The 14,113-nt window shown below is 57.8% G+C and overlaps 1 protein-coding gene across 5 annotated transcripts in view; it reads right to left on the minus strand.

The window, feature by feature from the left end:
- Positions 1–10,287: 10,287 nt before the first annotated feature.
- PACS1 (phosphofurin acidic cluster sorting protein 1) overlaps positions 10,288–14,113 on the minus strand; it is a gene marked incomplete at its 5' end in the record, with an annotated part of 104,549 nt that continues 100,723 nt past the window's right edge. For all 5 annotated transcript variants that reach the window (XM_084242118.1, XM_084242117.1, XM_084242116.1 and 2 more), the window contains 5 exons: positions 10,288–10,829; positions 10,934–11,053; positions 12,000–12,226; positions 13,163–13,298; positions 13,555–13,597. In XM_084242118.1, coding sequence (XP_084098244.1) covers positions 10,714–10,829; positions 10,934–11,053; positions 12,000–12,226; positions 13,163–13,298; positions 13,555–13,597 — 642 coding nt within the window. In that variant the 3' untranslated portion in view covers positions 10,288–10,713. The remainder of the gene's footprint in view (positions 10,830–10,933; positions 11,054–11,999; positions 12,227–13,162; positions 13,299–13,554; positions 13,598–14,113) is intronic.

The raw sequence follows: 14,113 nt of genomic DNA on the forward strand, positions 1-14,113 counted from the left end.
GAAATGAAGTTCTTTCTCTGATCACTGTGCTTAGCCACGCATCTCCCTCCCCAGAGGCACCTGCTGCTACCAGGGTCGTGTGTTCATCTTTCAGGGAGGGTCTGGGACTGGGACTGTCAGAGGCTGTCCAGAGAGTGGGCTGCATTGGTGCCAGGGTGAGTCCTGGGCATCTCTTGTTTTAAAACTTCAACTGCTCATGCTGTGCATTCTGGGTTGAAAGCCACTGCTGAACTGCCCTTGTTTTATAGGTAAAGAAACTGCAGCCCAGAGCTAGGAAGGCCGCTGTGCCTGCTGTTCCCAGGAGCTCAGGCTTCCAGGTCAGTGTTCTTTGTTAATCTAGAAGCCTCTCCCCCGCCCCCAGTCATTTTATCCCTGTGGGGAAGGGAGACTGACTGTGTGGAGTAGAAGTCAAGAGAAGGCGAGCACTTAGCTTATTCACACCCACAAAAGCACACACACACACACACACCCCCTCAGCTGCAGGCAGGTGCTCACCACCCGCTGTACCTGCTAATGCACTCACCTCCATGCGTGTGTGTGTGTGTGCAGGACTGGGTATGTGCCTTCAGTGCACACCTTAGAGCAAACGCACAACCTTTGCTTTCTTCCCTGCACTTTCTCTGTCAGTAAATAAGCACATTTTTCTTATCATCTTTTTCCCCCGACACATGGAGAGAAGGCTTTTCAGCCTCCCTTTCTGACTTCTGCTGGTTTCTTGCTCAGGCTTTCCTGCTCTCTTCAGGCTTCTGTGGTGTCTTTGTGACATTTTTACGCCTGTGGCCTTGCTCCTCCTCATGTGCAGGGCAGAGGAAGGCCGGGCCCTCCCGCCAGTTCTCATGCTCTTATCTCTCGATGCTGAACCTTGCGTGTGTTCCACCTCTTCAGCCCCTCGGCTTTTTATCTTATCTCTGAGGGCTGTACTGTGCCTCCCTAAGGGAAGGGACTGTTACTCCAGCCCACTTGTTCTGCACTCCCCCCGCAGCTGCTGGTCTCCTGCCAGGCTGCTGATGGGTGCTGCTAGTGGGGAAGAAAGGAAGGAGTCTGTGCCAGTGGTGATTCAGCTCCTTATGCCATTTTCCGCAGAACTCATCGGCTGGCCCCTCCAGTCCCAGGCCCGGGAAGCTACTCTCGCTACTTTCAATATTGTTTCCACCTCAGATCACTCCATTGCGCCTGCCCGATCCCCGGGGACCCATTGACTCGCTGATGCCACTGAAAGCTGCTTTTTTTTTTTTTTTTTAAAGATTTATTTATTTATTTATTTATTTATACAAGCACTGGGTACTGTCAGAAACGCGGGAGGGTGAGAGAATTCACCAGAGTCAGAGCGGGGAGCAGAGCAGGCAGAAGGACCGAAGTACACTGCTGAGGGGAGCAGCGGGCAGCAGGAGAGGCCTGTGCACCATGTGGGACCCTCCTCAGGTGGCCAGGGAGCAGCCAGGGATCGAACCGGCGCTGCAGAGGCTGCGGGCAGCTTCACAACCCAGGGCTCAACCGCTGCGCCACCAGGGAGGCCCTGAAAGCTGCTTTTGAAAATTTTATTTTTCCATTCCTTTCAAACGCTCAAGGGCACTCTGGCCAAGCATATTACCCCCTTGAAGCCCCCTCAGAAGGTTCACGCGTTGAGTGTTGGGCTGGAGGCTCCTTACAGATCACGCCTCCCCAACTTGATGCAGCTCACCCCTTCCAGGGGGTCCTGTTCTGCTTGTAAGTTCTTCCTGCCCCCGAGCCAGAAAGGAGGCTGCTCTCAGCTCCCCCCGAGAGGCTCCGGGGCCCTGTCCTGGTGGCTGCGTGGCGGCCCAGTGGGACTGGGAGGGGCCCTGCCCTCTCGGCGGGGTCCCGGCCTTCGGGGCCAGGCTCACACGAGGTCGAAGCTGAGCTTCTCCACCTGCCAGCCCTGGGGCGCTGGCAGACTCTTCATCTGTTTTCTTGTCTGTAAAATGGGATTCCTCACACCCGCCCATCGGGTCCTCAGGACGACAGGATGACGTGGCCGAGCTTAGCGTCGTGCCTCGCACAGGCGACACGTTACGCGTCGTTTGTTCTGATGCCGTCGCCATCGAGCTTCCCGTTCTGAGGCCGGGAAGTGAGTGGAGAGTGAGGAGAAAAGAACAGGAAATGTGCGCAGCCTCTGCGTGCGCTGTTGCAGAGCAGACACCTCCAGAATGAAATCGAGCGACAAGTGAGCCCCAAAGGGCAGGGAGAGTCCGAATGCGACAGGACAGGCGGCTGGGGCAGCCCCCCGCCCCTCAGCCGCTCCCCGGGCGCCGAGGGAGCCTGAGCCTCCCGCCAGCCCAGCTCGCCCTGCTCTGTCCTCTGCTCCACCACAGCTGTGTGCTCCGCCCAGGCCCAGGGGACACACACCTCTGCAGAGCGCACCCCCGCCCTGAGACCCCCCTCGTCCCCCCAGATCTCCTCCGGGGTGTTCCACCATCTGCCTGTTTTCCCAGGGCAGTCGCCTCGCGCGCTCCCTTCGGCCCTGTTTTCTTACCCGCCTCCTGCCCCTAGCCATTCGGCCTCTTGCCAAGCACTCAAGTCTCCATTTTCTCCACCTCCTCACCCACTGCTTGGTCTTTGTCCTCACATCTCGACCCTCCGCCGCCACAAGGCCCTTCCTGTTCTCTGGGCGTCAGTCTTGTTTCCTCGCGCGCGTTGTAGGGAAGTTTCTGACTAGATGCCTAGCCCCGGGGCTGGCTCCCTCGGCCTCAGGATAAGCGCAGCCGCCCCGGTGCCTGCCTGCGGCTCCTCTCCCGCCCTGTCACTCACCATCGTGTCTCCATCACGCGAAACCACGCGTGGCCCCAGAACAGGCCAGATTCTCCTGTCTCTCGAGTTCGCTGTTTCCCAAGCATCCACTGTGTGTGCCGCTGACCAGCTGCCCCCCATGTGCTCCTGTGCCACCTGCCATGCTGTGTGCCAGATCTCTGTTAGAGTGTCTCCCCTGCTCGTCTGAATGCCCACGTAGGTAGGGACCCAGCCCTGGGCTCACCCTGACACCAGACCTAGGCTGGGACTGGCTGGTCCTCACAGGTGGCACGTGTGGCTGGCGGGGAAGTTGGCATCCGCGTAGGCCCTGAGAGATGGTGGAGGCAGGTGACCTGGGCTGGAAATCCGGCTCCTTCTCAGTCCATCTGTGTGGTGGCCAAGTGGCTTAGCCCCTCTCTCACTCCTTTACCGAACCTTCCGCTGGCTGCCATCTCCGGAGTGGTGGCTGGAGGGGCAGCCCTGCCCTCCGGATCACGCCTTCTAACGTGGAACAGAGACGTTTTCGTGGGTCACCTTGAACGCCCTGACTGACTGAAGGGCAAGGAGGAGACTCACCTTCTGGTAGAGTGACTGGGAAAGCACCTGCTGTGTCTTAGGGGAAGAGGAGCTGCTGGCTCCGTGGGGTGGAGGAGCTTTTAGGGTGAAAAGAACAGCACCTGAGGCGGTACACAGTGGAGGGGTCTGGTGACCGAAAGATGGTGTGTGGCTTAAGGCTGTGGGGCAGGGGAGGAGGGTGTGAGCTTGGAGAGGTGGGCGGGCCTGGCTGCGCAGGTCCCAGGGACCAAGGCTGTGTTCAAAGACATTAGGGAACCACGTCCAGTGCCAGGGACTCAGGTTGACTTACGAGGCTGGCGTTGGAGGTTGTGGCCAGGAGCCAGGGAGGTAACACAGGGCGACTCAGTGGTGTCTGGCTTGAGTAAGAGAGTGGGCCCTGGTGTCGCTTCTAAGACTGGGAGGCTGGAGGCAGTGCAAGAGGCCTGCCAGTAGGCATCTTCTAGGCTAGAGGCGTGTGTGAGTAGACGGCCGGACTTGAGAGTCCAGCTTGGGAGGGGAGGTCTCAGAGCTTTGGCTTGCTCCCTGGTGAGACGAAAGGATCGGCTGACTGGATTTTCCCGGGCGGCTCTGTGCAGCTGTTGAAATTAACCAGCTGAAGTGCTCAGCAGCCGCGGGGCCGGAAGGGAAGGCCTGCAGGGGGACAGTGGGACTGCAAGAGCATGGACGCATCAGCCCTTGGACACAGCGGTGCACAATGAAGAAAAACATTTAAAAACACTCATGGGGGCCTCCCCGGTGGCGCAGCGGTTGAGCGCTGGGTTGCGAAGCTGCCTGCAGCCTCTGCTGCGCCGGTTCAATCCCCGGCTGCTCCCCAGCCACCGGAGGAGGGTCCTGCATGGCGCGCAGACCTCTCCTGCCGCCTGCTGCTCCCCTCAGCAGTGTACTTCGGTCCTTCTGCCTGCTCTGCTCCCCTCTGGCTCTGGTGAATTCTCTCACCCTCCCGCGCTTCTGACTGTACCCAGTGCTTGTATAAATAAATAAAAATAAATCTTAAAAAAAAATAAAAAAAAAACTCATCTGCAGCCTCCTGTAGCAGAGGGGAGGACCTCACTCCTAAGTGTGGCTATGCTTCAGAGGAGTGGTTATGGAAAGGGGGGGTCATCAGCAAAGTCACATCCACAGCTGCACCCTTGACACGGTCTGCCAGGCCCCATGCAGAGCCTTCCACACATGCCTGCCCGGTACTGCTCAGCACCGTTGAGGTTGCCAATAGTTGAGAAAGTCTGAGAAAATGCCACAGCCCAAAGGAATATAAACATAGCGCCGCACCCCAGATAGGATTCTGGGCTGGAGAAAGGACAGTAGGGAAAAACTATGGATTTTGGTTAATAATAATATATGGACATTTATGAGTTGTATTAGGTCTGATAAAAGTGCCCTATTAATTTAACCTGTTAACCAAAGGAGACCCAGGACGAGGGGCACACAGTAGCTCTTTGTTCTGCTTTGCAGCTGAAGCAGATGACTGTTTCAGTGAGGAGGGAAGCCCGCCGGGAGCTGTGTGCGGGCCGCACGGGCGTTTCCGCCTGTGTCAGAACCCCACAACCCCGCCGCTAGGGACTGGCCATCCGACACAGCAATACTGACTTGAGGCGATCCCTATCAAAATTCCAATGATATTTTTCAAGGAAGTAGAACAACAAATACAGAAATTTACATGGAACCAAATGGCTTAAAGCAATTTTGAGAAAAAAAGAAAATGGAGGCGTCATATTACCAGACTTTATTATAAAACAACAGAAATTAAATGCTATCAGAAGAAAAACAGACATGTGGGTCAATGGAACAGCAATAGCCCAGAAATAAATCCACACATGGGGCCTCCCTGGTGGCACAAGGGGTTAAGTCTCAGTACTCTGAAGCTATTGGCAGCCACTTCAGCACGAGTTCGATCGCCGGCCAGGGAGCTACCCACATGGCGCAGCAGACCTGTCTCACCTGCTGCTCCCCTCAGCAGTGTATTTCGGTCGGTTGCCTGTTCTGTTCCCCACTCTGTCTCTGGTGAATCCTCTGGCCTGTACCCCAGTTCTTGCATGCATAAATAAATACATTTAAAAAAAAGATAAATCCACACATACACTGGCACCTCATTTTGGAAAAGGAGATATGACCACATAATGTAGAGGTAAAATGTCTTCACCACTGGTGTTGGGGAAACTGGACAGCCACACACAAAGGATGAACCTGGCTCACTCTCTAGCTTCATACATAAGAATAAACTCAAAATGGGTTAAAGACTTAGATGTAAGAGCCCAAGCTGTACAATACATGGAAGAAAACACAGGCCATTTGGACCATGATGTCCGTGACAGAGATGGCCTTGAGGACTTGACCCCAATTGTAAGGGATGGAAATAAGCCGCTGGGATGGCAGCAAATTAAAAAGGTCTTGCACAGCAAGAGAAAACAGTGGCGTGGCGGCGGGCATGTAATGGTGCCCGTTGGTAGCTGTGTGAGCCTCTACCCCAAAACACACACTGGCTGTAAACCAGCGTTACCGCAACAATCAGAACAAATCAGCAGGCTAAAAAGACAGATGACTGCCTGGGAGGCGACATTTGCACATCACACCTCTGACAAGGGATTACTATCCAAGGTATAGAAAGGAGTCATCAACTTACAAAACACCCAATTAAAAACCGGGCAGAAGGTCTGGATAGGCACTTTTCCAGACAAGACATCCAGCTGCCAACAGACATGAAGTGATGTTCATCATCACTTACTAAGCAAATGCAAATCAACGCCACAAGGAGCGAGCACCTCACACCTGTGACAGCTGATGTCAAAGAGACTGTTAACAAGTGCTGGTGAGGATGCTGAGAAGCAGGAGGCCTGATGCACTGTTGGGGGATGGAAATTGATGCAGTCATTTTGGAAAGTGGTCCAGACCTTCCTCAAAAACCTAAAATGAGGGCCTCCCTGGTGGCGCAAGGGGTTAAGTCTCAGCACTATGAAGCTATCGGCAGCCATTGCAGCATGAGTTCGATCCCCAGACAGGGAGCTACCCACATGTTGCAGCAGACCTCTCCTGTCTCCCTGCTGCCCCCTCAGCAGTGGATTTCAGTGGATCTACCTGTTCTGTTCCCCACTGTCTCTGGTGAATCCTCTCACCCCCAGCACCTCTGGCCTGTACCTCAGCTCCGTATACATAAATAAATAAATCTTAAAAAAAAAAAACTCTAGAACTACAGCTATTATGTGACCCAGCACCCCCAATCCTGGGTATTTAGGCAAAGCACATGAAAGCATCAACCGGGAGTGTGACACACACCGGCACGCGCACAGTAGCGGTATGCACAAATGCCAAGCTAGGGGAGCCCCCTCCGGGGCCCACTGACAGGTGACTGGAGAGAGATGTGGGGTTTACACACAACGGGATACTATTCTACTCTCTGCAAGGAAAAAAGGAATGTTACTCTTCACAGCTAAATGAAAGGGACTCGGGATTATGTGAAGCGAAGTTAGAAAGATAAAGACACTGAATGATTTACTTATATGTGCAATCTAAGGAAATAAAGCTAAAGGGACAAAACAAACTAAACTAATGGACACTGATGACTGAACTGAGGGTGGTACTAGGTGTTTAGTTTTGTCTTTAAAGATTTTAAAAGAAAATCCAACCCCCCATCCCCACCTTGTGCCACCCCTTTGCCTTCAGAGATGTTCTGGCTGCCCCGGGTCAGTTCTGCTCTGGTCCGGCTTTACTTCCCAGAGTGACCCAGAAACCCTCACACCAGGTACACCTTCCCCCTGAGTTGACTGGGATCCTAGGAACAGTTCCCGTGCACCCCCTTCCTCCTGTTGCTCAGAGTGGGGCTGCCTCCTTGCTCGGGCCTGCGAGGAGATGCAGCTGTGCTGTGGGCGAGGCGCCAGCCGGAGCAGCACACCTGGGCTAGGGAGCCGCTTCAGCAGCACCGTCACTGCGTGTTGTGTACCCGTGATGAGCCGAGCAGTTTTCTGGGTGCCAAGGATATGACAGGGAGTGAGAAGGTTCCTGTTTCCTCAGTGCTAACATTCTGGGGGATGGGGGGACACGCACAAGTGAGCATGTGCTAATAAGGAAAAGAAGGGTAAGAGGAACACGACTTTAGTCAGGTTGACTGGAGAAGGCCTCTGAGGTGACATTTGAGCCAAAACATGAATGCGGGGACAAGCGACATGGATCTGGGGCAGGAGCGGGGGGGGGGGCAGAGGGAGGGCTTGTGCAAGGGCCCTGGGGCAGGAGGTACCCAGCCGGAGTCCAGCGGAGTCCAGCAGGCTGGGGAGGGAGGGAGGGAGATCTGATCAAGCAGCGCTTGGCCAGGCAGATCAGGCGGGCCTGGTCGGTTATAAGGACTGGGCGGTTATTGGGTTACATTCCTAGCGAGATGGGAAGCCACCGCGCAGTCTGGACCGGTAATTTAACGCGATCTGATTAACATTTTAAAAGACTCTCTGGCTACTGCGTGGATAACAGACCACAGGAAGAGTAGGTGGAAGCAGAGATCATTCGGAAGTGATTACATGACCCAGACAAAATAGCAGCAGCCTAGAAAGGGGTGAGGAGGGTTGGCTCTGGCTGTCTGAGGGGGAAGCCAGAGGCGCTGCTGCGGACGGTGTTGGGCACGAGCGCGTCCAGGATGACTCCAGCTTTTGATCTCAGAAGCCAGAGGATGGAGGGAGAAGTTGTGTGCGAGGAGCTTCCACGCTGCAGGGCAGGCCTGGGGAGAGGCTGCCAGGGGTCCCCACCCTGACCTCCCCGTGCCCTGAGCTGGGGGAGATAGGGCGGGTACAGTAAGGGAGGCCGAGAGCGAGCAGGCAGCGCTGAGTGCTGGCCACAGGCCGCGCGGAGACGGAGGTCCGGCAGGATACAGGCATCCACGATGCCGTGGGTCAGATGAGAGAACTGACCTTGGATCTGCCCCCAGGTCCCGGTGACCTTGGTAAGGGAACTCGTGATGGAGTCGTGAGGACAAACGCCTGGAGGGGAGGAGCTGGAGACAGGGAGCGTGAGCAAGTCCTGGAAGAACTTCGCTGTAGGGAAGCAGAGGCGCGGCGTGGCAGGTGGAGATCTGGAGTCAAGGAGGCTCACTGTTCTCACCAGGGGAGAGAGGGGGCAATGCGGGGGTGAGGCCGGGACAAGGCTGATGGCCACAGGCGGGGGTGAGACGTGGCATCAGAGGTAGGTCGGGTGGAGCTCGCGCCTCCTGCCCCCTCTCCTCTCCCACACCCTCCCACTAGCTTCCGGGTCCCCACAGCCCCGGCCCCCCCGGAGGCCCCTCCTGGCTGCCGGCTCCTCAAGGCCTTCGTGGGCACTGTCACCGCCCCGACAACTCTTACTTCCTTTCTAGTTACCTGACACCATCTGACTTGGCCTGCTGATTTTTTTCACCTGCCAGATTGTCCACCTTGTACAGATGGCCTTTCTGGGCCACTTTCGCAGACTTCACGGGCTTCTCCCTGTGCGGAGGCGGCCGAGTTATTTCCACTTTCTAGTCTCAGAGTGCGCACAGCACCGCGTGCTGGGTCCTAGGGCCTCCCTCCGTGAGGTCATCTGGCCACGGGGCTTGGGGAGCCAGAGACAGCCTGTGTACTTGGCCTTCCACTCCTCTGTGGACGAAGACACCAAGCGAGCCCCCATCTGGGCACTTCAAGGGCGGCGGTGTGGCATGTCCTGAGGCAGGAGAACCAGGCTGGCAGGGAGCGGTGGCTGAGTTGTACCTCCCAGTTAAAAGTGCAGGAAAGAAAACCCCATGGCGGACTCCACCCCACCCTCTCCACCCACAAAGGCAAAGCCCCTTTGTCCTCAGACCACCCATTTCGAGAAATTACGGGGAGAGAGCTAAGTCTAATCTCCAGTCACAACAGCGGGAACTGCCCTTGAAAGGCGGGCTTGGGCGGTGGGCCCTGGAGGAAAAGAGGTTTCCACTGGGAACCTGCCGTCTCTGGGCAAGACCCCTCCACACCTCTCTTTTATGACTAAGAAATGGGAGATTGCTGCTTTCTGGCCTGTCCCCTGTGGATTTTGAGTGCAGCTGGCTGTGTTTTGTTAAGGGGCTGGTCACAGGGAGAGGCACAGATGCCCAAGGCTTGCTAGGTGGTAAGAAATCACCAGTTTATTGAATGAAAAACCCGACATCACTCAGTCCCTCCCGCCCCTCCTCTCTCTCCGGCCTGAGAGCGGGCCAGCCCAGGAGACACTTTGGACGGCAGGGCTGAGCTGGGGGTAAAGGCTGGAGGAGTTTGGGGGAGGTATGGAGAATGTGAAAAATACTTTTCAAAATGAAGCTCTGTGCAAAAACTTCCAGAAAGGGTGAGAGGACAACGGTGAAGCCCTGGTGGTGCTGGCGGGGGCGGGAGGGCCGAGGCAGGGCCTGGCCTCATGGGCTCAGCCTCTCCTGAGAACTCTGGTGGTCAAGGTTGAGGGGCTCAGACCCCCAAGTCTGCGGCAAAAGCGAGGACACGGAGCCTGCCGGAGACCTGGCCAGGAGGATGGGGTCTCAGCCTAGGCCAGGGGCCCAGGAGCGAGGAGGGAGGAACAGACCAGGAAGAGACAGTGGGACCAGGGCACAAGGGGCCACACACACTGTGTAGGTGGGGGTCTGCCTCCATCTCCCCGAGTTCAGTTTCAGGAAGAGGCAATCATCAACGAGGAGGGGCCACAAGGACAGGGACCTGTGTGCAGGCCCTGTACATGGGGCCACCGAGAGAACGGCTGTGCGGAACTGAAGAGACACTCCAGGACCCATGTGACAGCTACAGGGCCTGCAGGGGGGCGGTGAGGAAGTCGTGCATGGGGGAGACCAGGAAGGCCGCTCCCTCCCCAGAAATGTATGGCACTGCCATGGAGACAGTGTTCTGGGGGTGAGGGAGCGGCCCCTGGGACTGTGGAGGGGTAGGGAGTTGCCCCTTTCGCTGTGAGAACCCCGCAGCAGTGGGAAGTAGCCCACCTGCCTGGTCCCCACTTAGGGGTGCAGGCTGTGTAGGATATGGCAGCTGGGCTTTAGAAAAAAAAAAAACAAAAACAAAAACAAAAACAAAATCATGAGGGATCCCAGTGGCAGGATGGGGAGGACCAAGACTCCAGGCTTCCTATTTCCAGGAAGAGGAATGGCATCACCTGGGGGAAAGGTTGGAAGGCAGGTGAAGGCAGGCCCAGCGACCCAGTCCAGGTAGGCCCAGAAGGCAAAATCAACATGCCGCCTGGAGCAGGGAGGGAAGGGGCGGACCAGGAATGGGCCTGGGGCAGGGGAGCAGGTCCCCAGTGGCAGTATCCTTCAGGACTGGGCAGGGAGAGGCTGGCTGCAGGGCCAGGAAAGGGAATGCTGCGCCCGGGCCTGCCGGCCTCCCCCTGCCCGCAGGCGGTGAGGCTGGTGGCAGTGCCGGGCGGGAGCGTGGCCAGAAGACAGCACCCTCAGGTGGCCTTGCTGCCACTGAACAGTCCCACTGGAAAGTGCTTGACATGGGTGGGCCACTGGGCTGCCAGCTGGAAGAACTTGATGTCGCTCCACTCGACTCCGTCGATGGACACTGGGGTGACAAGAGGAGGGGTGACCAGGGCTGCTAGGGCACCTCCCAGGGCCCCTCGGGGTGCACCATCTCCTCCCACTGAGCCCCTCACGCCCCGCTGGCACCTCTCAGCATGGTCTGCTGCTGCTTGGCAGAGCAGATGAGGCGGCTAATGCCTTCGATGACCTGGCTCTTGGAGTCTACCTCCTTTTCTCGAGGTTTCTTGCTCAGGAAGATGGTGGGAACTGGGAAGCAAGAGGAAAGCTTCAGGTGCAGCCCCTGGCAAACAGCGATCCCTTCCCCACCCCACAGGGGCCCCTCTTAAAGTGGAGCAGACCTAAAGAAAGCTCATCCTTCACCCCTACTCCCCAAGCTTAGTGGCTTATTGGGAACTTCAAGCTGCTGCCCTGACCCAGCGCTGGTCTGGGGACATGGGCTAACCACCCCGTCCCCCGGGCCTGGAGGTCTTCATGTGTAACACGGGCTGTGCTGGTGGAGGTGCTGGGAGCAATGCAGCAGTGTGTATCCTAGCTCTGAGTCCTGGCTGGGAAGCCGGTTGGGAGTGCCGACCCCAGCCCAGGCACCAGGTGCAGGCCTGGTGCAGCCCCCAGGGGAACTCCATGGTGCAGAGGGGCATGGACAGAAAGATGCCAGCTGCCTTGGGAGCACCCAGAGAAGGGAGGAAGCCCCCTCCTAGACAGCTGGTGGGGCCATGAGGGCCGAGGCACCTATAGTGCAGGTGTGCAGGCTGCGGGTCACGACCGGGTCTGCAGTGAGCGCTGTGCAGGTGCTGGCCTGGCATGGGGGCCCTGCTCCCTTGCCAGAGCTCAAGACCCAGCACTACCTCTCGCCTCTGGAAAAGGCAGATTCTCCAAAAACAACTCTGCCCTGAGTGCGAGTGCCCAGCTCCAGAGGGGCAGTGACCACAGCTGTGGCACAGAGATGTCCTCCTTGGCCACATGGCCCATCCTGAGGATGGCCCCTCCCTCCGGGGGTGCTCACTTGGGGCCCCACCACCGAAGCTCAGTAGGCCTGACCGAGGTTTCTGCATCGCAGGAGGAACGGCAGGGACCCCAGGCTCCATGCTGGACTATGGGGTATGTGAACTGCTCCGGCCTCACTCAAGGTTTCCCAGAAGCAGCGTCTGTCCCAGGTGCTGAGAGCGCTGGGGAGGCCTGAGCTGTCACTCACCTTTCTTGTTCTTCTCTTTGGTGACCACGGTCATCGCCATAGTGCCAGAAGGTGGGGCCTCCCCGCCGTGGGGCAAGCGGGAGACCTGCACTGAGCGGAACACGCTCTTGAGGGTGTTCTTGGAGCTGGCGTCCCTCTTGTCACCATCCCTCCTCCGCTCCCCGGGGTGGCCCAGCCAGTAGTCCACCTGGAGGCCAATGACGTCCCCATATGGGCTGTTGGGGCTCCTGCAGCAGGAAACAGAGTAGGCGCTGCCTTCACTTCCCCACTACTAGGCCAGACAGGGTGGGGGTACGGGGGGCGAGGGGAGGCAGCTGGGGGGTTCCTTCCATCAAGAATCAGTTCTAGCGGGAGTGGACGGTCAGCCTGCGTGGAGGGCAAAGCCACTGGCCGGGAAAGACACAAGAGGGAACCAAACAGGCACAGGAGGGCGAGGGAAGTGGAGAGGCAGCCAGGGTGTGTACAGACACACACACTCACATACAACTGCACATGTGTGCCGAGTCTGGGCCCAACCCAGCCAAGGGCCGAGCTACATGGTGGGCAGAGTGGGAGGCACCTGCGGCCCCCAAGCGGCAGAGCAGCCCCGAGCGGTGGGGCCGACCGCGGCGGTCTCTTATTTATGGCACTTCTAGCTCAGGGATAATTTTAGCTCTGAGGGGAAAAAGGGCTGATGTCTCCTTGAAAGGAGGCGTCAGACACAATAGGTACACGGGCTACAAAAGGCATCTGACATTCCTCTCTGCCTGGCTTCAGCGGTTCCGTTAAAAAACAGGCTTAAATGGGATGGAAAAGGAGGTCGAGGGAAGGGCTGATCCCCAGATCTCCCCAGAGGGTGGGCACTGTGAGGCCCCGGGGCATCTGTGACTGTCCCCAATCTCTGTCCCAGCCCGCCCCTTCCAGGTGAGCCGGCGGGAGACCATGCAGGGAGGTGAAAGGGGCAGCTGGGAGGGACAGACAGGCACCGGGTGGAGCGCACCCTCCCTTGTGCAGAGCTGGGCTGCAGCCACCACCTGGCCACCTGGCCCAGGGCTCTCGCTGCCCTGCTCCTTTCTAAGCCAGTGTGCTGGTCACCGCCGGACAGTGCGGGGCTGAAGGAAGTCAGAGCAGCTCCTGCCAGGCCCCGAGGGAGGGGCGGAAAGTCAGAATGGACGAGGCCTTACCCCATCACGGCGAGGGCGCTGCTCATGGACGGGGAGGACGGCGGGGTAGCTGTGGCGTCTCGGCTCAGGCCCGAGCTGGAGGGCGGTGATGTGGAGGGCACGGTAAGGCTGACCACAGGTGAATCGTCCCCGTCACCTGCCAGGTTGGGGAAGCCATTCTGAGCTGCTGGTGGCCAAAAGCCAAGGGGCCCATCTCTGCTACAGTGTGCTCCTGTCCTCGGCCTTAGACCCCGCCACCACCCCCGCCCCGCTGCAACATGGGAGTGGGTGCTCACGGTCTTCCTGCTCAAACTCTGGCGTCACCAAGGACACCCAAAGCCTTCACCTCTGCGTCTGCCGGATGAACGAGCAAGCTGACCAGCCCCCACCCGACACGAAGGGCCTGGGCTCACCTGCAGTGGAAGGAGAGTCTTCAACCAGACCCACCTTCACCACCTGCGAGGAAGGAGATACCGCGTTAGGTCCGCCCCCGAGCTGGACGTGGTTGGAAGCAGCAGGGAACAGGGTCGGGCACAGCAGCGGCTACTGCGCGTTACTTATTCACAGGCTTTCAGAATCTTGGCAAATCCAGAGGAGCCCAGAGAAGTGGAAAAACCTTTGCAGCTTTCAAGGGGGCAAAGCCACCTTGAATGAAAGCACGAAACATGTTCGTATCCTGATGTCACTTCCTGTACGCGACAGGCAGGAGGCCAGCAGGCCCCCTCCTCCTGTCCTGGGCAGACAAGTGACCCCGAGAGCGAGGTGAGACAGGTGGCACGGGTGGGGCTCCCCGGGCAAGGCCTGCCTGCTGCTCCATGAGTACAGCATCCAGGGCGACACCGGCACCCCCCTCAGACCTCCTGGAATCTGGAGGAATACCGCTGAGGAGGGGGCCCAGGCACCCCCAGTCTCAGCTGGCAACAGTGTCAATGTCAGCTTTCCAAAGAATTGTAGATTCCCCATAAAGACGTC

Source organism: Talpa europaea (assembly GCF_964194135.1).
Source record: "Talpa europaea genome assembly, chromosome: 1".
NCBI lineage: Eukaryota > Metazoa > Chordata > Mammalia > Eulipotyphla > Talpidae > Talpa > Talpa europaea.